The sequence below is a fragment of the Lonchura striata genome, chromosome 1A (genome assembly GCF_050655825.1).
Source record: "Lonchura striata isolate lonStrDom1 chromosome 1A, ASM5065582v1, whole genome shotgun sequence".
Classification (NCBI taxonomy): Eukaryota; Metazoa; Chordata; class Aves; order Passeriformes; family Estrildidae; genus Lonchura; species Lonchura striata.
Window position 1 is genome coordinate 6,343,620 of NC_140741.1, and position 24,332 is coordinate 6,367,951.

Below are 24,332 nucleotides of genomic sequence, written 5' to 3' on the forward strand. Positions count from 1 at the left end.
ACAAGTAACATAGGAATTCACAGACAGAGAGCCCAGAAAAAAAAGAAATAAAGGTAGGAATTAATCTTTCTTATAGTAAAAGATGAATTCAACCAAAATCCAAGAAGATGTGCAGAGCAAGCATGGTAATAGCACATTCATTGACCTGGTTGGGCCCAAAGGTAGGTACTCACTTGAAAAAATGAACTTGTGGAAATGGACCCCCTTGTACAAGCCATGTAATTCTTGGGCTGCCTCTTTCCTAAGTCACAAGAAAGCTTATGAGAATGTTTTTAAAAATAAGTTTCCAATCTCGTTTCATTTCTGTCTCAATGGTAGCTTTTTTTACTTTACATCAACAGATTCCCTAGCCCCTCCAGTTAAGCAAAAAGCTCGTTTTAAAATCAAAGATGCAAAATGCCATTTACGGCCTCGCAGCAAAGAAAAAACAAAAGATTCTGGGAAGCAGGCTGTTTCAGGTAAGTGGTTTCTTCCAGCATGTAAACAGCACTTTAATTTGTTTGTTTGTTTTCTTGTTCATTTGCATGCTTTGTTTTCACACTGCAGACAGGGAAAAAATCACTGATTTTCATATTTGGTTCTGAATTTAAGTTAAGGCCAGAGTTCCCAGTGTGGCTGAACAGTACCTTGGGTTTGGGTCTTGGGTGCTGAAAATTTCACCAGTTGGCTTTGAAAAATCTTTGTTCAAAAGTACACAAGTTGGGAATTAAGCTGATCCTTTTTCTGGCCTTGATAATGGCAGAAATACCCTGAGACAAAAAGCTGTGACTAATGCAAAGTTATGTGAAACCAGGACAATTTGGTTTGGTTTGGTTTTCCCAAATGAGGTTTTTAAAAGAAAACAAAAGCTAATATTTGTTTGATTTATGCTGGATTAGTAACCTATTTTAGCACCAAAGACAACCTCTAAGAAGGAAGGTTATTATGAAAATCTGATGTTACACAGCCTTAGATCTTTTGATATTAAAGAGTGAGTAGTTATGATGTTAGAAAAAATATTTATAAGATTTAGGTGTCATTAACAAAAATGTGGTATTAAAAATTAAATTGCTACTTAAAGCAATTTAGCAGCTTATACCAAACATCTACTGGTGATGTTGAATTTGTCTTAGTACCACTATCACCAGCAATTGAGAAATCTTACATGAGCCCTGAACAGAGAAGAGTAAAAATAGCTATTTTTTAAAAAAAAGTGACTAGCTTAAAGATTTTATTTTTAAAATTTAGACTCATATTTCATTTTTACCCCACAATCTACACATTTGTATCTCTCATTTAGAAGTATTAAGTCTTAGTCATCAAGATGCTTACCCTGTGAATTAGATGTGATTATCAGACTAGTTTTTAGTCATAGAATGTTGCTGTTGGGGCAGGACAGGAAATGAAAAGACTCTGACCAGAAGGCTTTTGAGAGTAAAACTCCGGTTTATTCAAAATACACCGCTCTTTATACAGAGCTTTGTGAGGACTAACACCATTGGTCCTGAAGTGAAAACAACCTACAGCATTGGTGCAAAGTGCTTGACGTACAGTGATAGAACTTAACTATAAACAATGTGAAAAACAAGAGAGATAAAGAATTATTTACATTCTTCTCTAGCTCTTTCCCAGGCATCTGCCTGGCTAAAAATTCTCAGTTTCTTTCTTTAACTAAATTTAAAACCTACAATAGAAATCGAATTTTTTGGTCCATACAGTCACTAGGGGAATGTGTTTCTTGGGTGCATTTCCTTGTCCTTTGCTTTGCTTTGTGTTTGTTATGTCATCTGAACCTCTGAGTCTAACAGTAAGATTACATAGTATAACCACACATTTGGAACAAAATCTTTCTGGTGGCTTGAGTGCGACAAATTTCTCTCTCTTGCCTGACCTGGAAGGACCATCACCTGTGGCAAACTACAATTCCTGCTCAGATAAAACTTTCTAATACATTTTCATAACCTCACAGTCAAGGCCTTTTCAAGCCTTTGCTGTCTGATGATTATCAATTCTGAAAGAGATGGAATACCCACTGAAAGTTTTTAGAGGCCCAGGCCTGACATTCTCATCGATTTATGAAATTGGCTCTTGCTTTGTTCAGCCATCAGATAGAGTTTATAGTATTTGCTGATTTTTAAATAATTTCTGTAAAGAGCTTTCTTAATCCTTATGCGGGAAAGGACTGGGCAGTCACTGCATTCCTGATGACCCAGTGTGATATCACTTGCTAGCCTGTCCCTTGCTGCTTTGCTACTTTATCTCTTCCCTGTGCTGCTTCTCTCACACGAAGGAGGTCAGTTCCCCTGCACAGACAACTGCCAGGTGACCTTTGTGAATCTCAAGTGCGATTCCTCCAAGAAAAAACGCCGAGGCCGCAAGTCACCATCCAAAGAAGTGTCCCACATCACTGCAGAGTTTGAAGTGGAGATGAAGTCTGAAGAAGTCTCAGGTTTGTGAAAGATTGGTCTGTGGAGAGAAATCAGAATTTCGTTTCTCGGTGTCTCTTTGATGATGTTTCATTAACATTCACCTTTTAGCACAACACCTCATTCAACAGCCTCTCCAAACTCAAAAGTTTCAGAGCTTTAATTAAAAAGACACAGGGATGAAATTAAGCTGCAGTAACAAAAACTGAGCCTGCATCAAAATTCCTTCAAGGCCTTGAGTTAAGTCATGTGCTTTAATCTAGTCTCATTTTTTTAAACAGCAGAAGTGCTAATCGATGTACAGGGAATATAAAGTTTAGGTAGAAGTTCTGCAAAAACAATGGTAAAAACATTCTCCAAATTGTAAGTTGCTGAATATGTAGTCTGCAAATAAGGCAGTTTTATCACACAGTTGAAAAATTCATGTTTTCTTACCAAACTTCGGAATAAAACTAATTGCCTCAAGTTATAAATGAGATGTAATATTATGTTATAAATTCCAGCCAAAGAAAATGTGGACTGAATCCTATAAAGATGTCAGTCCTCAAAGGCAAATTTCTTAACCTTGAGGGGCACCTCATTAGTCAAGTGGTTCAAACAGCACTTGTGCCTGAAAGCACCTTTCTTTTTGTCATTGACACAAAGGTGTTTTGGTCAGGGAAGTGGCAGGAGTTCCTAATCCACTGAGAAAAGCATGGGCAGAGAAAATTCAGGAACATTAATGGTGGCAGACTGAACACACACCTGAAAGGAGAACACATTGGGGTTGATGCTTTCTGCAGCACTCAGTGTGCACTTGCAGGCCATGGAACTGTTCCATGGAACTCAGGATACTGTCCTGTCCCTTTGAAAGGCCTGATCTTGAATACAGTGAGCTGCTGCTTCAATTTGCATGGACAAGACAGTGAAACAAACAGAAGTGTCATAGTGCAATGCAGGCTAAGCTTTTTGTTAAGCACCTCTTTTAAACATGAATCTCAATTGCTTCTAGTTTTGTTATCATTTCCCATCTAGACACCTGTAACATTGACTGTGTTCGGAAAAGGATGGAGCAGAAGCTGCAAACTGCAATCAAAACATTGAGGAAATCTATTAATAAACAGCAATTTTACATTCAGTTTTCTGGGACAGAATATGAAGTGGCTCAGAAGCCAGCTAAAGCTACTGAAGGGCATGAAGCGTGCAGTACAGGGCAAGTACTGCAGGATGGAAAATGTGGTAAGTCCAAAGAGCTCAAATATTCAGTCATATCCCCCATATCAAGCAGTCTGAAATTACTTTTTTCATGGTTAACCAGGGAAGAAATCTCTGAGATAATGACTTAGAATTTAATGATCAGTATTACTCAGCACATATGCATGGACTATGGAGGCAATGCATATATGCATAAGACTCTGAAAGGAGTTCATGAGGTGTCTGTAGGAAAACAGAAGTATAAATATGGATACATTCCCATGCTGTCAGGTGGTAGGTATCAAAACCTGCCACAAGACAATGTTGGCAGTTGGTTCTCAGATGCTCCCATCTTATAAAAATATGTTCACAATTCAGTAAAACAATAATATGATGTTTGCCTAGCTGCTGTATATTTACTTTTATATCACCAGTGTCACCCTCCTCACCATCAAATAATCCGTGATCCATGGATATGTTATATTTAATGCTTAAGAGGTCCAGTTAAAAAAAAAGTATGGAAATCTATTTTGTGTAAAATACCTAATTTCTTTAAGCCTTTTTCCATGTTACCAGGCTCTGGTGCTTTGCTGGGGACAGTGTGTTAATGCAAATTTATTAATGGCAGTTCTCAGCACTGCAAGCTTTCTAATCACTTACAGACATCTTTTCAAAATCAGCATATGTATTTTTCCAGCTGTTGAGATACCAAGCCATTTACAAGCCAAAATAAGTCACATCTGATAGGTGCTTCCTATCAGAAGTGGGTTCAGAGGTAGTTATCATGTGGGAAGAGTGGTTTAGAAACTCCATTTGAAAGGCTGTTGCTATCAGTATCTAGAAACTCAGACATTTCCACCATCCCTACCCAGCAGACAAAAATGTGAAATGCAGTTTTGTGCCCTGTTGAAGCAAGAAAAGCACATGTATTCATATCTGTATTTAAGATGTTGTACAGTTGGGGTGTTTGAGTGGCAAGGGACAGAAATTATTACAGAAATTATTGCAGGGGACACATTGCCCATGGAGAAATCTCCAGAACTGATCTCAGGAACAGACTTTTTGTAGTCATCTGCCTAAAAGCAAATTTTAACTGGTATAAACTAAAAGCTCACACTTCCCACACTTTATGCAGCACTGCTTTAATAAACTTCAATATACTGTTTCAAATATAAACAGCTTTATTAACAACACACGTGTGATAAACACCCGAATGCACTACAAAGCCATTTAATGGTTGTCCTGGTTTGAAAAGCAAAACCAGTGAGGCTCTCAGTCAGAAATACAATTTATTAGGAAAAAGGGAACAAAGAACCAAATACATACAATAGCACAAAAGAAGAACCACTGACAGAGTTAGAGATACAACCTGACACTTGCTGGCTGGGGCGGTGGTGGCAGGTATGGTTCTCTCCAAGCAGTGCTCCTGTAGACTGATGGAGTTTCCCTCTGGAGGTGCAGTGCAGAGGTCTCAGCTGTTCCCCTTGGAAGAGGGGATCTCCTTGCTGTCTGCACAACCCTGCTCATATCCTTGATGGCATCGTTTGGCTCCTCCCTCTGGGCGGAGCATCTCGCAACAGAATGCTGCGATCTTATCGGCCATGTGGCTGAAAGAACAGCTCCTCCTGGAGGGACCTATCTCTGAGTCAGGAAATAAAGAAAGAAAGGGATTGCAGCTCGAGGTGGCAATGGAATACACCCCAATATTATAACCTATAACAATGGTTTAAACAATAGAAGTAGGACCTCACCCTGATATAAATTGACCTAAACCCCAGTGGAGATGGGTCTGTTTACATCAGGCGAGGATCCTGGACTAACACATGCAGAACACATGCCATCTTAATCCTGGGCCAAAGACATCCACCTTTTCTAAATATTCCATATTAGGGCGAACAACGTGATCCAAGCGAGCATCCTTACCAAGGCTCCCCTTTTGTCTCCTCAGTTACCTGCAGCACGGGCACCTTTTATAGCGGAGAACACAACCAGTGCGTCCCGTGCTCGCCAGGAACCTACCAGGACACAGAAGGCCAGCTCACCTGTGAGCCTTGCCCCAGCAACGATGGCCAGGGAGTGGCAGGCGCCCGGAACGTCTCGGAGTGTGGAGGCAAGTTGAACTCGATTATAAAAACTTTAGGTGCTGCCACACGCACCCCGTGAGGCAAGGAGGCCAAAAGGAGAGAGCCTGCCACAGTTCTGGCTTGTAAAGGTAACAGAAGACCTCTCTGTGCACTTACAACCAACGGGTGGTTTGGCTCAGGCCAAAGACAGTGGGATCTGCTACAGCAATGTGAGTTATGGGATGGAAATGAGCAAGCCAAGCAAAGCACTTCGTGCTTCGCCTCAGGTATGGAAGTACCTTGACTTGTAAGGACTCATCAGTGTATTGTGAGCCAAAGGGATGGATTGCTTTGGACTGGTATTGGTGAGTCTAATAATGAACCTACTCATTTAATGTTTTGCATGAGATGCAGCTTACCTGCTCTGATTAGCAGCAGTTATCAATTTGAGATAGTTATGCTGCAGGGATCTGTAACCCAGACTCAGAACTAATGATTGCAATTTTCAGCACTGCTTGAATGCACTGTAACTTTTGGCAAGTGATGTAGCATCTCTGATTCAACTTCATGATTTATAAACTAAATTATAATGTGATAATACCTGGTGCTTCTACTGTAACTTGATCAGTCTTAAGTTCTTAAGATACAACTGTTTATTTTCTTTACCTCATTTCATTACAGACTATCAAAATCTAGTTTATAGCAGATACATTATCTGACTTTGAAATAAATCTGTCCTATCTGCTACACAAGTTCTAACTTGAAAACTCATCCATGTAATTTACATTAATGCATTCTTCAAGGATATCTAAAGAGAACACATGGCAAATGTCACTTGAGAAACTGCTACTTTTTCCCATCTACTGAATAAAAAATAACTGCAGTGTCAGTTATTTAGTCCAAACATATGATAGATTTTGCTGATTTGCTGTATGAAGGAACTACCAGACAAAATTTGAAACACCTGTGCATCTTTGCTGTGCTGATTTGTATTTATCCATAGCATAAAAAAAGCATATTGAAATACAGTTTAAGTTTATAAAGATTGACTACAGCATACTGACAAAAGCAGCAAAACAACTAGAAGAAAAAGACATTTGTTTCAAAGCTTACACTGGAATTATTGTTCTGTAAAAAAAAAAAAATCCCTTCTGATTATTTTTTTCGGATGGATTTATCTCACAATTTTTATTGTCAAATCAAAACATTCTGGTTTTCTGCTCAGCTCTTTCCTTTTCCTCTGGAAGTGGCAAGAGAGAATATGCTTTGGACTTCATAAACTTCCCTGTCAAAGATTTTATCAAAATTTGGTCAGCACTTGTGACTATGTTAGAAAGTCTGTACTGTCTGTACTCTCTGCCAGTAATCAGCAGTATTTTTGCATCCTGTCTTCCAGGGCAGAAATGCCTGTGCAGTAACCAATAAATTTTCACTGAAATCCTCACTTCTAAATGTGAGGAATGTACATTCCACAAGTATGTCAGAGATTTTAAGTGCCTGTTGTGCAGAAATCACTTGTAGCTGCGAGTGAATTCCATGCTGCAGTGGGTTACCCCTGCCTGGACACCAGGCACCTGCCAAAGCTGATCTCTCACTGCCTTCCTCAGCTGGAGTGGGGAGAGACAGGATAACAAAGGTTCACACTTAAGGGCAGAGATTGGGAAAATTCAGTGAATGCACTACTAATCAAAATCAGAGCAGGACAAGGAGAAATAAAATCTCTCCTAAAAACACCTCTTCCACACCCCTCCCTCCTTCCCAGCTATACCTCCTCCCACCCAGCAGCGCAGGGAGATGGGAATGATAGTGAAAGTGTTTAAAATCATGGGGATTTAGGGTTAAAAGGAAAATTAAGCTTAGTAGGCCCTGAAAAGAAAATAAATGCCCTAAGTACAGGAAGACTGTACCTTACTAGAACTGCACCTGTGTAGCTAATACATGATAATTGATATAATTGTTAGATGTGATGATTGTTTAGTAATTAAATATAATTACTGTTTAATCGTAAGAATAATCGTGAGAAACTCTGGTCAGGGGCCTAAGAAAGATCACGAGAAACTCATGTCAATGTATACAATAGAACAGTATAAGTTAGTAATTAATATGTAAGTTATATAAGGATAGAATATAAAAGACGTGTAGCTCGAAAGCCATGTCGGAGTCAGATTTGGGTCTGTACCCCTGATTCCCAGAGCTCTCAATAAAAGCACCTGCAGATAATCATATCCTGTGACTATGTGTGTTCCTGCACACTAACAGGAATGGGGGTCATGGTCAGTTCATCACACTGATGTTGTTCCTGCTGCTGTTCCAGCATGGGACCCCTCCAACAGGAGACTTCATTAACTTCTCCAATGTGACTCCATCTCATGGGCAAGAGTTCTCCAATATGAGTCACTTTTCCACAGGGTCAGCCCTTCAAGCACAGCCTGCTGCGGTATGGGTCCCCCACAAAGGTCATAAATACTACCAAAAAACATGTTCTAGTCTGGGTTCCAGTAACCAATTGCACCAGGCCAATTTTGCTCCTAATAACAAGAACAAAATTGTGCTCAAATCGGTAGTATCATAATATCTCTGAGGTCTGTGTCACAACAGCCAGTTTATACCACCATATTCCAGCCAGCTGGGATGGGAGCACAAATAAATCCTGGAGATCCTGACCCCACAGGTGTCCATAGGAGTTTGGCTTTTGTGGGGACAGAACTTGAACTTGGCTTTCACTCAGGAGCTCTAGTTTATCCTAAGTGCCTAAGTTCCTCACTCATGTCAAGCACTCAAGATACTGAATGCCCCAAACATTTCCCAGCAAGTGTCAGGGTTCTTACGAGACTGCAACAATACTTAGAGCCCTCAAAACTTTCTTGTTTTCAAGTCAGTTGTTTCTGTCTGCTGCTCAATTCTCAGGGAAGCTAAATTACAAAGTACTGGGATTAGGCAACCTCAGGGAATATGTCACATCTCACAGTGCTGGTGTCCCAGTCTGGAGTGGTGTGAAGATACACATTCATGCCACAGTCTTGAAAAACCTGACATCCTGGTTCTCAGGTTCACAGAGGTAAGTCCTCAAGCTAGCAGGAGCCAAACCAAACAAATACCTATCAGAAACTGCCTGGAGAGTGAGTTTGGAAACTTCTGTCTGTAGATTGATTCACAAAGCAATTTGCTTTTCACAAATCTCTGTTTCATGGCAGAGGAGCACCTGACAAACACTAGTTTCACAACTACATGAAAAGCTGCTGGTGTTAGGTATTCTCATAGACAAGGTGCTGGACTGGTACCATCCCATCTGGCAAACCCCATGATCCACTGTCCACATCTCTAAAATTGAGATACAAAACCTTGCTTCCTAGGCATGGTTCAGTTCCATTTCTTCCTATAAAGTACTTTGAAATACTGAGATGAAAGACTTGGTGAAAGTACAAAGTATTCTAATGGAATCTTAAAAAAAAATCTAAACAGAATCATAGTTGCTGAAAAGCATATTATGAAACTGGTTCTTATTACTGGTGGTGATTTTAGGAAGAAGATACAGGAAAAATCCAAAATATGCAGGTAAGATTAGAATTTGATCTGCAGCTGTCTTGATGTCATATGATTTAGTGAAAGAAAGCCTTGCTAACTGCTTGTGGGTTTTATACTTCTTCCAGAAACATCAACACACTAATACAGATTATCATTTTCAATTTCTAGGGCAGTGTTCTCCTGGGCACTACTCTTCAGATGGTTTTAAACCTTGTACGGTCTGTCCTCTTGGTATGTATCAGCCTGAACCAGGAAGAACCCTCTGCTTTCCCTGTGGCGGTGGGCTTGTGACCAAATACGAAGGTGCTGTTTCCTTTCAAGACTGTGAAACCAAAGGTGAATTCAAAATCTGTCCATAATTCATCCTCCTATTCTGGGCCTTTGATTTATTATCATCAGTGCCAAGGGGCTCTTGGAGGCTCCAAAACAAATGTTGTCGCTGCATGGGCGTGTGATTAAATGAAATGGTCAAGAAATGTGTAAACTGGGAATGGTCTCCCAAGGTTGTGCAGACTGAACAGGATTTATGGTTTTCTTTGGAATTTACCACAGGCAGGCAGGGGGTCAGCACTGCTACTGGTAAGGGAATCAGCCCCACTGTGTGGCAATAAATAACGCAAACGTGGATTAGGCAATGCTTTAGCTTTCATGTCCTGTATATTTTTATTTACTGTATCACAAAAAACTAACCACTGCAAAAGTTATACGCAGTTAAGGATTGATTACTTATGGGCTAGGCAGAAACTGTAAGGGTTCAACTCATTCTGTATTCCATAATGTCAACTTCCAGTGCCAATGCTGAAGAAGGAATCTTCCTAAATGCATTTTGGTTTAGTTACTGAAATGACATGCTGGCCCTGGCAAACAGGCACGAATGGAAACCTCTCTCCTGCTACTGTGAAAGTAATTTTTCTTGTTGAGGTGGATTTTTTTTGAAAATAATGCACCTCATACCTTGCAGTTCACTGTTCTCCTGGACACTATTACAACTCCACAACACACAGATGTATCCGGTGCCCTGTGGGAACATACCAGCCTGAGTTTGGTCAGAACTACTGCATCACCTGCCCTGGCAACACCAGTACAGATTTTGATGGCTCCACCAATGTCACGCACTGCAAAAGTAAGTCACATTTTTATCTGACATATTTTTATCACACATTTTTATCAGTCACATTTTTATCATGTCTTTGGATCTGAACTGCAGCTCAAAGCTTGCATCTGTCAGGCTGGACTTCAGATTTGTATCTTCTAGTTAGCAAATATCTACTGCCAGAGGGAATAGTAAAACTTGGGTAAACAATGAGGAAAAAAAGTTGGGAAAGTACCACTTGAGGCATATTTGTGTTTTAGGTTTAATCTGATTTCACAGAGTACTAGCTTCAAGTTAAAACTACAGAGCCTTTACTTTCCCAGGTTCTGTAAGTTGTGTAACAGTGATGGATATTCCTCTGTGTCTCTGTAGAGCAAAGTATCTTCTATCAGAATAACTGCCATTTTAGAATAATTGTAAAGTATCAGAAGCTATGGTCATGCATGCTGCAATTGCCAGGTAATCACTTATGATAGTGAGATCTTCTTGAAAGCTTTTTTACAGTACTCAGACTCCTATTTTAATTACCATTTTAAATATCCCCAAGGATTTCAGTGCAGTTTTATATGATCTTTTGTGAATGGCTGATTATTTTAGGCAAGCATTTTTTTTATCTCTACCATGCTAATTTAAGAGAATGTTTGTATAATAATTGAGCAATGTCATCTAACTATTCATGTGCAGCTCTCCTGTAAGTTTTTAGTCTAATTATGTTCCATGTTTCTAATTATGTGTCATGTTTCTTATAAACCCTTTATATCTTCTAAAGTCATTTGAGTAAATTATATATTTGTATTGAATTTTAAGAAGTTTACTGATTTCCTGTAAAATAAAGCCACAAGAAGGAATTTAGACTTGCTTGTGACAGATCTCGAAAAACACCTCCAATTAATTTATCAACTAACACCAATGCTAATTTATATTTCTCCCCAGACCAGCATTGTGGAGGAGAACTGGGGGACTACACTGGCTACATTGAATCACCCAACTATCCTGGAGACTACCCAGCTAATGTGGAATGCATTTGGAATATAAATCCACCCCCAAAGAGAAGAATACTCATCGTAGTACCTGAGATATTTCTCCCAATTGAAGATGAATGCGGTGATGTTTTAGTAATGAGAAAAAGTGGTAAGTTTCCAAAAATGGGTTATATTTCCTGCAAACTGATGGAGTAAAAAGTTCATATTGAAGGGATGACTGTCTTAAGTGTGGGCAGTGTTTTAAAAGGCTTCTTGAATGAAGTGGCACAGGAAGTTAGAACACTACCAATAACAGTTATCAGAGTGATATTAATTATTCAAGTTTATTGTCTGAATCACAAAGCAGTTAATGAGCTTCTGTCTGGCCCAGTTACCACATGGGATAAATCACTGCCATCCTAGAAGTCAACGATGATAAATTATATTTGGAGAACTATCTCCGTAATCTGTACAAACTGTGCTCTTACTTATCTTTTGTAAATATATATACATGGTGCAGTTATTGCTGAATCTGGGCAGTGTGTTGGTACAACTGACACCCTCAAGAAATCCAAAGTTATCCTGATTTTCTGTGGATTGGAGGGAGTGCATTGTGTCTTTGATTAAGAATTTAATTCATCCACTTCTAAAGTTAAGATCCCAATGAAATGCACTCCTCTTTTGCTTTGGAGGATGTGAGCATCCTTCTGGTGATTTGTTGCTATATCAAGAAGCAAAAACCTGAAAGGGAATTGTTCATATGGAGTTTTTGTTCAAAACAGTGTATTTACTTCACAAAAATTGTGTCTTTCATTTGCTAAAACAATTTTCACAATTTTTTATCCCTGAAGGCCTGTATTGACATCTTTGTATATCAGAAGGAGGACACCTGGTCACTATAGATGGAAGGAAATTATACCTGTGCAGATGAGCTTTTTATGAAAGCAAAGCACTTACTATAACAAAACACATCAGTTCCTTCTGACCCCAGACTGTGGTTCCAGCAGTGACCAAAGCCAGTCACACCAGGGTAAAGTTACACTTCAGGCATGCTTTGCCCTTAGTGAATCTGTGCTGGCTGTCACCACCAACCTGCTGACATCCAGCATAACTGTTCTGTGGGTCACTGACTCTGCAGGGTGTGACTGTCTTTTATTCAGAATTACCATACCAGATATTACATTCTGGTTTTATTGTGCTTTTATTTATATGAGCTCCCCAAACTGGCCATGTGAGGGGCTGGCTACCATGTCTGCCTGGCATGCAGCTCACTTGTCTTTACCTGCTTGTCTGGGACAAGCATATGGGTACTCTGGGATACAATGCTAGAGTAGTAAAAGAAATTAATATTGATAATAGTTTTAAACATCAAAAATTATACCTCTATGGAAAAACCTTCTTATCTTTATAGGCAAATAAGGACAACATCCGTTCTGTCACAAAAAGCTTCTGCTGTCAGGAATATGTCAGCTGAGAAGTGTCTTGTCAATTTGACATCTCTGACCTCTAGATGAAGGAAGGGTGCAAAAATTATTATATAAAGAACATAATTGAACTTTATTTCTAGCTTCTCCTACTTCAATTACTACGTATGAAACATGTCAGACCTATGAGAGACCTATTGCATTTACCTCAAGATCAAGGAAACTCTGGATTCAGTTCAAGTCAAATGAAGGAAACAGTGGCAAAGGATTTCAGGTCCCCTATGTGACTTATGATGGTGAGAATGGAATTGGTTTTTGCCATTGTGTTATATCTGAATTAGAGAAAATTTTCCTTGAGAGTATCTTTTACACTGCTTGCAGAGACAGAAGAATGAGGAAAAACTTTATGCACCTCATTGAATTTTAGTTGCAAAGACTATGAAATAACATGTATATAACAATATAATGTTAGAAAAGTTATTTGTGTCCCTATTTCTTCATTTCTAGAGTGGAGATAATACAGCATTATTATCTGGAGGGAGTAGTTTTTTGGGGATGTAAGTATTTCTAGAGATAATTCAAAACCACTGTTATAAAGAAATAGAGAATTTTAAGGTGATTAAATTAGAATATAGCAACCTGTGAGACGCTAAATAATTAAGTGGATATAAAATTTCTCATCTCTGTCTTCAAGAGTAGGTCTAGCTCATGTCTCACTATTGCCCTCCCAAAAGATGTCACAGTCACTCACTTGACCTTTATTTTTCAGAGGATTACCAACAACTAATAGAAGACATTGTTAGAGATGGCCGATTATATGCATCAGAAAACCATCAAGAAATTCTAAAGGTATGAAATTTCTGCTTTCTTTGAGGCCAACCAAGAATTCCTTTTCTGAAGCATTTTCCTAAATTAGTTCTCAATACCTTGATAGAGTAGTTATGTTTAAAGCTCAAGCATGACCCCTAATTCAATTATTTGTCTTCTGAGGTTTATGCTGGTATTTGAAGCAGCCCAAAATCAGGTAACTGAGCTGGGCTCAGAGCATGCTTATGTCCTTTGTGGAAGCAGGAATGAAATGAAATATATGCTAAAATGATTTATAAGATTGTATGTTCCAAAAATTAGTCAGCCAAGAATGAAGGACCTATTGTTTCCAATCTGGAATTTAAATATTTAAATTACTCATTAAGCTTACTGTGTATTAAAAAATGTATTTACCTAAATCACTATCTTGCCTCAATAAGAGATGGTTTTTCAAAGATACAATCAACACCAATAGCAACTAATTAATTAAAACTGAAAAAAAGGCTGGTCAGAGGGCAAAATTGAGCCATGTAAATAAATGTAGGGCTTGGAAGGACAGGAGCTGAGCAAGAGCTGGCTCCTTTAGCCATCCCTACCCAGTTGTCTCCCTCCAGCTTTTGGATTGCTCAGGTCCCAGCTGCAGTGCACAGTGCCAGGGCACAGCCTCAGCTGAGGCTCTGAATCAAGGCTCTCCCAAGGTACAGGAGAAGGGCAGTGGGACAGGTGGGAAGGACAGTCAGAGGCAGCTTGCATCCTAATGCAGACACCTGCAGTTTGTGGTCAGTGCTCCAGCCAGCAGCCCTGCAAAAAGCATCCAGCACAGCAGGCACACTCATCCATCCCTCTGAAACTCCACAGCAACATGGAGCAGTTTCCTTACACTCTTTTACCCAGACCCAAGACCTGATTGTTCTTCAGTTTTGAAACCTATGCAGACACTAAATCCAAGCCTTGCTTTTATCTAACATATCTGTGTTGTCTTCCATAGGACAAGAAACTGATTAAAGCTCTCTTTGATGTGCTGGCACACCCTCAAAACTATTTCAAGTACACAGCACAAGAGTCAAAAGAAATGTTTCCAAGATCATTTATAAAGCTGCTGCGATCGAAAGTTTCCAGGTTTCTACGACCATACAAATAGTCGAGTGGTATTCAGTTTTTGGTTACTTTGTATTCCTGTCAAATATTGTCTTTCCTCCATAGTAGAAACATTTGCTAATTTGAAAGCTCTTTTTTGCAGACTTTGTTCACAATTGATAATGAAGAACACCTATAATGTTTTATAATTGTAAAAAGTCAATGTTCTGAATGGGATACTTACTACAAAAAAAAAAAAAAAAAATTATGCATCCCCGAGTACACCTAGTTGCAGATTCACATTTGGGTCTGCATTAGTGTATCCTCACTTTCCATCTGAAATCTCACTATGTAAAAATATTCTTTCTAGCTTTTTATTTTTCATCAACAATAACTTTTGTCAAAGAAAGGAGGAATCTATTCAAATATGATTAAACTACCTGCAGATAAGTTCTGTTATAGAAAGAAGTATGTAGTATAAATAATACTTGGATTTTGAATTGCACTTGAAGTTTATATTTGAATCTTTAGAAGAAAACTAAACAATCTAAATTTTGTTACTTCTCATTTGTGGCTTAGTGGAACCTCTGTCCAAGCAGAAATCAAAATGGAAAAAAAAAAAAAAGAAAAAATGTATAATTTTGTTTTATGAATTATGTGAGATTGAGTCCCATGCCCTAATGTCCTTATGTTTTTATCTGTCCTCTTCTAAACTTCTTCAGAGGTTTGCCAGTGTCAATTACTTAATTGAAACAGATTTAGCTCTGAATTTTCATGCATCAGTTGGTCCCTTTAAAGACATTTACAATAGGATATGTGAGAAATTAACAACAACACTAGTAGTCTTGGTTTTCTTTCCATTAAGAGAGCATCTAATTAAGTACAATATATAAATATATAAATATATACTTCTATTCGTGGGTACATTAGTAATGTTATCTCTAGTTACTGTAAATATTATTCATGCTTAAATCTTTACTCCCACACACCCTATTTACTCATATCTATATGTAACTTTGTGTAGACAATTAAATGAGTTCTCCAAGTGCTTGTCACTTCTATTAACACCCAATTTTGAGGTTTTATAATACTGGATAATGTTTTACTCTGGGACAATCTCTTTCAATATGTATTATTCCAGGAAAAATAGCATGAGTGGAGATGCAAGTGCTGCCCAGTAAAGGGTCAGCTGTTGCCTCTCCTTTGGGAGACCAACAGAGTGACCCTCAGGACAGCACACATGAGAGGATTTGCTGCTGGACCCTCCAGTTGTGCTCTCTAAAACACTGGGAGCACAACTGTGTCCCAGCCTCAAACTGTCAGGGGCTCAGGGGTGAACAGCACACGTTGGAGGGCAGGTTCTGTGTTTGCAGGGACCTGGCTCTCCCTTTTATCCCAGATTTGTAGCCACAGTGCCCATCAAGCACAGGGACTGCAGGAGAGATTTCAGCTTATGCTCAGGCCCTGTTCACAGAGCGACAGTAGGTTTGCCATGATGATAAATCCTGGGTTTCCTGCTGTTTCCTGGCACAGGAGCTAAATCAAATGGGAGAGGAGCCTTTATTTTGTATTAGGATTTCAGCCTCTTTCCTTTTCAGCCCCTTCCTCTTGTGTATCATTTTCCCTTTTGATCCTACAAGTTTATCAAATGGAGAAATTAACCCTCCTGGCAGCATCCTTTCAGAAAAAGCCTAAAACACAGTTTTGCTTTGCTGCTTCTTTTTTTGCCTTTCTACCCTGTAGTTTAACACATGTTGGGATATTCTCAAAGACATATATAAGAGGTGCTTGTGGTTATCTTCTGACACTTCCTTTTTGTCCTTGAGCAAGTACTGCTTAAATTTACACAGTTGGTTTCTGTTGACTGCAAGTGGTTGAATATTCCATTTCTATGAGAACACACTTAGGTATTCTGTTGAGTTTTTCTATTTAACCATCTTGTAATTTTGCTTGCCTTCTTTCCTTTTCTGTTGAAGAATATATTTTTTTTTTCTTTCTATGCCTGAGCAGCCTGACTTTATAGTCTAGCATTTCTTTTTCCACACTCATGGACTTCAGATATTTGGTGAGCTTTCTTTTTAATATATACATTAACCCTTGTTGAAAAATGTCACTTCTCCATAAAAGTCCTTTGTTAAAAGTTGTTAAACCTAAATTTTTATTGAGGATTGTGGGAATCCAGGGCATCCCTCTGGCTGCCCTGGAAGGCCTAGGATCCTGGCAGGGTGTCAGGAACCCCCCTGGACAGAGCCCCCAGAGACACTGTCTGTGATCTCTGTCCATGGAAAAGAGTTTTCAGTCTTACAGGATGAATTACCAGCTCTGAGTGTTTGATATGAGTAATAATTAAATGTGGCATGGGTGCAAAAGTAGAATTTTAGGATTCTGGAATCGGGTTCAAAGGGAACAAGATGGAGGAAATTGGGTGTGTCTTGTCCTTTTTCTCCTTCTTCATGCCCTCCATGTTTCACTGTAGTGTTGGCATTTTTCTATTAATTTAAACTGGGGGCACACTGTTCAACGTAAGTGATAGATATTGGCACGTTATTGTAAATATAGCACATGTAGTTTCTGGTATATAATGTTTGTAACATCCCACTGAGGGGCAGAGCCATGCATGCTGTCCTGCAAGACAGACCAGCTGCAGGTCAGACAGAACATGTTAGAGATAAGTAAGAATAAACAACCTTAAAAACCAGCACAGATGAATTACAACTTCTTCTTTGGCAGTGGGGCTGAAAGACAGAGACTTTCTACAATCTTGAGCTCATTTAAATACCACAAATTCTGACAGAGGATGTTAAAACTACTTTTATTTATGGTTCACCAAGAGTCACTAAAAAGAAAAAAAATTCATTAATTTTTTTCTTTAACAGTAGTCATTTTTTACAAAAAAAAGTTTTTAAAAAGCAAAAATCTTTATGCAGGAGTATATAGCTAAAAAAACTACTTTAGCCAAACAGTAGTTCAAAGTCTGATAGGTTATTCAGAGTTTTATTCAGATCCATTAGAATGAGTTGGGATTGCAGCCATTCTACTAAAAGATATTAAAAATATGGCAAAAATAACTTCCTCACTTGGCAAATGATTTACAGTGATCTTTAGTATTTCAATCTTGACTAAGCAAACTTCAGACCCTGGTGCTGTACACTGAGTTTTGTAAAATCCTTGCTAAAATTTTATTTAGCAACCAACCTGTTTGGATGTAATACCATAGTATGACAGTGATCCCAAACTCCAGAAACCACTGGCAGCACCATAACATTTTCCAGGTTCTTAGCTCCATGGGAAATCCAGTGCCAGAGAGAAACCGTGTAAGGGACATGTCCCAATTCTGGCCACTGGTAGTGGGACCTTGGCAGAGCTGTGAAAGGTGAATACAGGCAAGAGAAATTGCATTTGGGTCTGGTACCACTTGCTCTGACTTAAAACCACACTACAAAAAAGCAGGGCTTTGTCCAGTTCATCCTGACAGACAACCTGAGAATGAGGCTGACATTCCACAGAGCCACATCAGGACAAGGCACTTGTGGACTTCTGAGGCAAACACAGGCTTTGTGCTCCTGAAGGAAGGTGCTGAAAGAAAGAGAATAATTTGACCCTCAAAAAATGACACAAATGCTTTTGAACATAGAGGGGGTTCCTATCTGATATATTTAGAAAATGAGTCAGGCTTGAACGCTTGCTGCTCTGCATAGAAATGCTCTTGGAAGTGCAAATTTTTAATGAAATAAGTAATGACAAGTGGTACGTAGGGCAGTCTGAACCGTTTTCAGTTGATTTGAAGAACAGCACAGAATTTTTATATCAGCTCTAGGAGTTAAAGATGCTTTGACTTTCATACTACACTTACAGTTACAGAAACTGGCAGTCACCAAATAGGAGGTGAGTTCAGCTCTTCATCTGTTAGTGTGGGATGCCTTCATTGTCAGAGTCAGAGAACCTGTTGCTACTACACAATAACAGCACAACAACAGAGAGTGTTTTCTTCTACACACATTTGGGAATCAAAACCTGTACAAGGAGAAATACAGCTGCCTTTAAGCAAACCAGCTTCTGAACCTGGCAGAATATAACATCTTAGCTTTTACCCTGAATGTGAAATACTTCATTTGAACATACCAATAAATACAGCCCTGTATCTGTTCTTAGAGAATTACACATTGTCTGCAGGACAGGTGCATTTATGTGTTAATACAGGTAGATTGAAGAAGTGCCCATTCGTGATTGCCCAATTCCCTGGCACAAACAGAGCTCTTTATTTTCAATTTGCAAATGCCTGTATGATTAAAAGCTGCACCTGCAGCACTTAACATTTTAAGCCTCTCTTTCTGCTTTAAGTACTGCACTTATTTTTATTTTTAGTGAGGTGGTGGTGAATCATCCCTAAACATTCTCACAGGCCACCCAAATCACTGCCTGCACACCTGCTGCAATCCAGGACACTGCAGCAATCACAAGTTGTTCATCAAGCCCTGAGTTGTGCCTTGAAAGTGCTGAGGACAGAGAGGTGCTTCTATGTCTGATTTGAGCACAGGGAGCAGCAGAATTCTGTGTTCAGTGCATTGCCACCTCTTCTGCCACACTGCATCTTGCCTTCAATAACAAGACTTACTCTGCCCAGAGATTTAGCTTGCTGAAACTGGATTTAAAAGTTCTGAAGTCTTTCTTTCATCCCGTTTTCTTGCCCTGTTTTCCTTCTTCCATCATACATTAGACTTTTACCTAAAACCCAACTTTTCAAAAGAAATTTATCTCCTCATTTTGCTACCCCCCATAGAATAAAGTTATGACTACTTAAGATTTAGACTAATCCTTCCTACAGAGCAGCTTCATTCTAGAGTGAGCTTACTTAAAAGTAATTAAGCTTACTTAAAACTAGCTTACCTTGTAAGCCAGGTTTAGTTTAGTTTAGTTATAGACTAGCTTAAATAAATAAAGGATTGGTCATTGAATTTTCAGACCATCCACATTCTGAATTGTCAGTGGGTTTTAAAGAGCACAGCTCACCTGAAATCCTGTCTGTGAGCAGAAGGCAAGGATGCTGCCACATCAGTGAGAAACATCCTTTACATGTGTTCAGCATTCCAAAAGGACAGTCAAACCCCACCCTGTGCCTTTTTATAAGCCTGCCCAACGCTTTCAAATTTCTCAGATCAGTTTTACCTATAAAAAAAAAGCCCAGTTTTAATCTTGCAGATAGCAGGTTAGGAGCTTCAGGAGCAAAAGTAGTGCTGTGGTTCTTATACAGGTCTGCTGACAAAACTCACCTGCTCTGTGACAGCTCCCATGTCTGGACTCTAAATACCTTTGAATGCTCTTAAAAACTTAGCTGGAGTAAAATCTTCAAGAACTGGACCCAGTGGCAAATTTCCCAGCCACCTCAGGGGTCTGGATGGGTTCTTAATAATGGAAATGAGTGGCACACACAGTTCCTTGTATCTGTATCATGAGTTCAAGGAGTTGCATCTTTTTGTAGTTTAAAACCACTGATTGACAGGAATGGGAGTAACTGGAGGAGTTCCTGTAAAATCTCAGTACTTTGGGACTTCAGTGGAGTAGTTCTAGAATGAGAGACTGTTGTAAGCACTTGGGAAAAGGAATACTTTTGTCTTCCAGAGGAATTTATGGAAGAAGGGAAATTTCTGTAAGGTACTATGAACTTAACTTCTCAGTGAGAAACTTGGATTCCGAGACAAGTCTTGTGTTTTATCTCTCATCTGAATAGAAGCAGAGTGGAAAATAAACAATGTCAAAAAACTGTTATCTAAGGATCTGAATAGACACAATTCCACTTTGTTATTTCATTTATTTATTCTTTCATCATAAAGCTTTTAATCTATAAAATTAATATGTAATATACAAGAGTAAAATGTACAGAAGTACCTTTAGATCTAATAATTTAAACCATCTGTATTCAGAGAGCAGAGATAACAAGTTTAAAGATATACAAACAATTGCAATTCAATTTTCTCAATATCTAGGAAAAAAAGTGGCTTTGATTAATTAAACTTTATTTTAATTATTGTGAAAATATCTTTTTTAGAGTTTGTTTTTGTTACTTTTTTAATTAAAATTATTTTGTAAATATTGTTTTCTATGTTTTATAACTTAGAAAGGCCATTAATTTGCATTGAGAGCAGCAGAGACTCAACATGTTGATTATAAAGATACTTTACAAGACCGGGGTGGATCTGAGGCAGTTGCCAGATTTATCATTCCAGATTACAGATCCTGTTATTTCTTCAGTCTCACTGGCATGACAAGAAGAGTTTTCTGAGATAATTTAACATTCTAATTTAAACAGAACTGACTATCAAGTGTCATTCTAAAGTGCTTCCCAATTTTATAACACAGAAAGAATATATATCTTAAAGTTAGTGTTGGTTCTTCTTTCGTTGTTAGGATAAGAAACAACACAGAACTCAGAAATAAAAGGGAATTTAATAGATTATACACATGGATAGTGGAAAGACAAGGAAAGCTGTGGGATCTCTATGCTTGTAGGGAGCAGTAGAAGTGATAAAACCTCACATTGGATTAGATCACAAAGCCTTTTTTAGGCAAAACCACTGAAGCCAGTGGTACTTTCACCTGCAAAAAAGTTCATTATGATCATATCCAGCACCAGTTTAAGCAGGAATTTCTGGCAGGCTGGATTTCAGGGGGAAGCACACAGGGTGTAATACTGGTTTCTGCTTCAATTTGCTCCACGTAAACCACTGCGCGGGAGTGAGATTTTAAACTGAACTGTTGTAGATGCTGCTGGGACTTCTAAGCTTTATTACCAATGTAAATTGTGTACAAACAGCTATTTCCATATGAAATGTACAATAATAGTTTAGAGCAAGGGTAGTGAATAACTGTACAAAATTTGATACTTAGAAAACAAAATACAGTGCTAAGCTTTACCAATATTTTAACAATTTATGTCAGATTTATAGTAGAAAATGTTGTTGTAAATGTACCTTATAAGAAAATACATTTCCTTTTGCCTCTGTATATTAATAGCTTTGATTTCTATGTCAAAGTTAAAAATGAAGCATGTAATAAAACTTTTGTTAAAATCACTTTCATAATAAACATAAAATGGAATGGATACCCCTGCCTGCCATATATTTGTGTATAGGACAAAGCTTCTTGCACAAGTGTGGACAAGAATCAGAAGAGAACTTCTCTTTCTTGATAGCATTTACATAGTTTGGTCTAATTTTCATCCTTAAGCAACAGAGGGGCTTTTTCTTTCTCATCAAACCACTGGAGTTTGTGGGACACTGATACAAGTTCCTTCCAAACAGGCTTCAAGGAGAGTTTTTCAAAGAAGAAATCCTGGCTACAGTGAAGGACCACATCACCAATATTCCTCCAGGACTTTTAACTACTTGTTATACTAACTCTGGTGTTACCATGTAGAGCTGATGCAGCTGCCTTTGTCACAGCCCTCTATTGAGAAGCAGCCTCTAAGAAAGAGGCAGGAAGCTCTCACGTTCCAGCATGGCATGTGCCATTCTGCTGCTATCCTCAAGTAAGCAGTTCAGCTTGTTAAGAGAAAGCATTTATGATGTGACAGTATCAGCCTTGCTGATTTTATATATATATATATATATATATATATATATATATTGTTCATGATTATATATACTGTCAGTATGAGTGATGGCTCTTGGTGTCTGGCAAGTTTGAAAGGCATCAGGAAACTGGTTGCAAAATATCAATTATTGCCTTTTTCAACTGGTAGGAATTCACTGAGGTAATACAGCAGTTATCCTCATGCATTTCAAGAAGACACAACATCACTTTTATGGGACTACGGATGTGCCATATGAAATGACACTCAGCTGTCCTTATGGCTTGAGAGCTTTAAATGAGTAACCAGAAAAGCCACCTCCTGTCAAAGACAGAAAAGCTGAACCTCAAAGTTCTTAAAAGTCATTGAAAATCAAGTTGATTTCTGGTAATGAAGTATCTGTGCACAAGGACAAAACCTGGAGTGGGAATCCAGGGACATCCCAGCTGACTAGAAGCTGGGCAAACATTGTTTTCAAGAAGGGCAAGGAAGGAGGACTCCAGAAACTCCAGGCCTGTCAGTGTCACTTCAAGTACCTGGGAAAATAATGGAAAAGGGTATTCTAGGAGTTACTGAAAAACACCCGTGGGAAAACCCGGGCATTGGTCACAGCCAGCACAGCTTCATGAGGGAAAGGTCTGCTTGTCAAAACTGATTACTTTCTAAACAAGGGTAGAACAGTCAAGTTTATAACAGCCACTTAAGTTTCAGCAGTCGTGACAGTCTTCATTTGAATACGAGATTCTCATTTACTGGAACAGGCATTGCCTGGTGTAAATTGCAGAGGGGTCCATTCTCAGTTCCAATCTTGCCATGACTTCCCAACAAGTACAATAATGGCCTGAGGAACAGCACTCTGGCACAACCCAGCAGATAAGTGAAGGCAGGTTGGGCACAGATTATTTATTATTCTTTTATCCAGGAGTCAACATCAACCAACTCATGTCACAGAAAGGGCCTATCCTGTACAACCACCATAACTGGCAATTTTTGCCTCTTAAATACAATATCTAAATGGGCAGTCAGCACAGGATGAGATATGCTACACTCCAAAAATACTTCTTAACATGTAGAATAACAGCATGTCCACCTCACTTGTGCGTGTAGAACAGTATTCCTAAGTAATGGTCCAACTTTTATAAAAGTAATATATTATACAGCATGCCATGTATGCCTAAAGACATAGGAAAGGAAAGAACACTGATCTTCCTTTGAAGGCACCCAAGCAGCTGGTGAAAAACTGCAGCAGTGACTGTGGAGGTACAGCAGGATGCCTCAGGAATGAGGGCAGCATGTTGGACTGCCTACACAAGATCCTTGGATCTGCCTGGCAAGGTGGTTTTTATTGTTGTACCCCCAGAATGAGGGCAGCCTCCCTCCACCCCAGTACTGCATGAGCAGTGGGAGAGTATCCTAGAGAGTAAAACACGTGCACTCGTCAGTGTGTATTATGTCAGCACGTAATGTGGGTGCAGTAAATTTGTCTCTTTGGGGAAAACACTCAGGGGAAGTATTGCTTGTGCCAGACAATTTGTTTGGTTTATTATCCTTCTCACACTGATCTCTTGCCAGACTTAGACAGGAGGCTGAGTCCAACCTGCTAAGATCACTCATCCACCTGCAGGGTGTTCTCCAGGGCTCTTTCCAAACTCCACGCTCACTGTGGGCAGCCATTCCAAGGTGAAAACATGGGTTTCCCTCCTCACTCAGGTGACCATCCAGGCACAGAACAGGACAGCACAGCCCCACTGTCCCATGGTAGCCGAGGTATGGGATACACCTCATATAGACTCCAGCTAACAGGCGGGTGTTACAAAACCTTCCCAAAGGTTGTGCCTGTCCACAAAGCAAGCAGGCAAAAGCTATACACAGTAACTCCTTTTTCGATGCAGAAGAATACATTTTCCCTTCTTAAAACAGCCTACTTACAAACCTCTCTGAAGTTTTAAACTCACATATACAGGTATGATAAAATATTTACAGCAAATTATGTTCTTCTGATCTAAGCCTCTAAAACAGCTTTCCACACTCTTGAAGTTCTTGTTTTACCATTGAGAAAGCTGTTGACTTGAAAGCAAATGGTTTATTTTAAAACATATTACAGGCTTTATTTTGAAGTGCACCAAAAAGATGTCCCTTCATCTCCTTTTCACTGTGTTGTTAAAGTCTCTTCTGCCCCTTATATCCTTACCTCTCTTAAGGAGGTTTCCTTGGCATGTTGGCAAAGGGGAGGGTT

The 24,332-nt window shown here is 39.0% G+C and overlaps 1 protein-coding gene across 3 annotated transcripts in view; it reads left to right on the forward strand.

The window, feature by feature from the left end:
- SCUBE1 (signal peptide, CUB domain and EGF like domain containing 1) overlaps positions 1 to 21,628 on the forward strand; it is a 193,323-nt gene extending 171,695 nt beyond the window's left edge. For all 3 annotated transcript variants that reach the window (XM_021535496.4, XM_085568577.1, XM_085568579.1), the window contains 10 exons: positions 342 to 458; positions 2,270 to 2,428; positions 3,420 to 3,623; positions 5,527 to 5,688; positions 9,335 to 9,502; positions 10,128 to 10,289; positions 11,193 to 11,390; positions 12,789 to 12,941; positions 13,415 to 13,494; positions 14,441 to 21,628. In XM_021535496.4, the coding sequence (XP_021391171.3) occupies positions 342 to 458; positions 2,270 to 2,428; positions 3,420 to 3,623; positions 5,527 to 5,688; positions 9,335 to 9,502; positions 10,128 to 10,289; positions 11,193 to 11,390; positions 12,789 to 12,941; positions 13,415 to 13,494; positions 14,441 to 14,593 (1,556 nt within the window). In that variant the 3' untranslated portion in view covers positions 14,594 to 21,628. The remainder of the gene's footprint in view (positions 1 to 341; positions 459 to 2,269; positions 2,429 to 3,419; positions 3,624 to 5,526; positions 5,689 to 9,334; positions 9,503 to 10,127; positions 10,290 to 11,192; positions 11,391 to 12,788; positions 12,942 to 13,414; positions 13,495 to 14,440) is intronic.
- Positions 21,629 to 24,332: the final 2,704 nt, after the last annotated feature.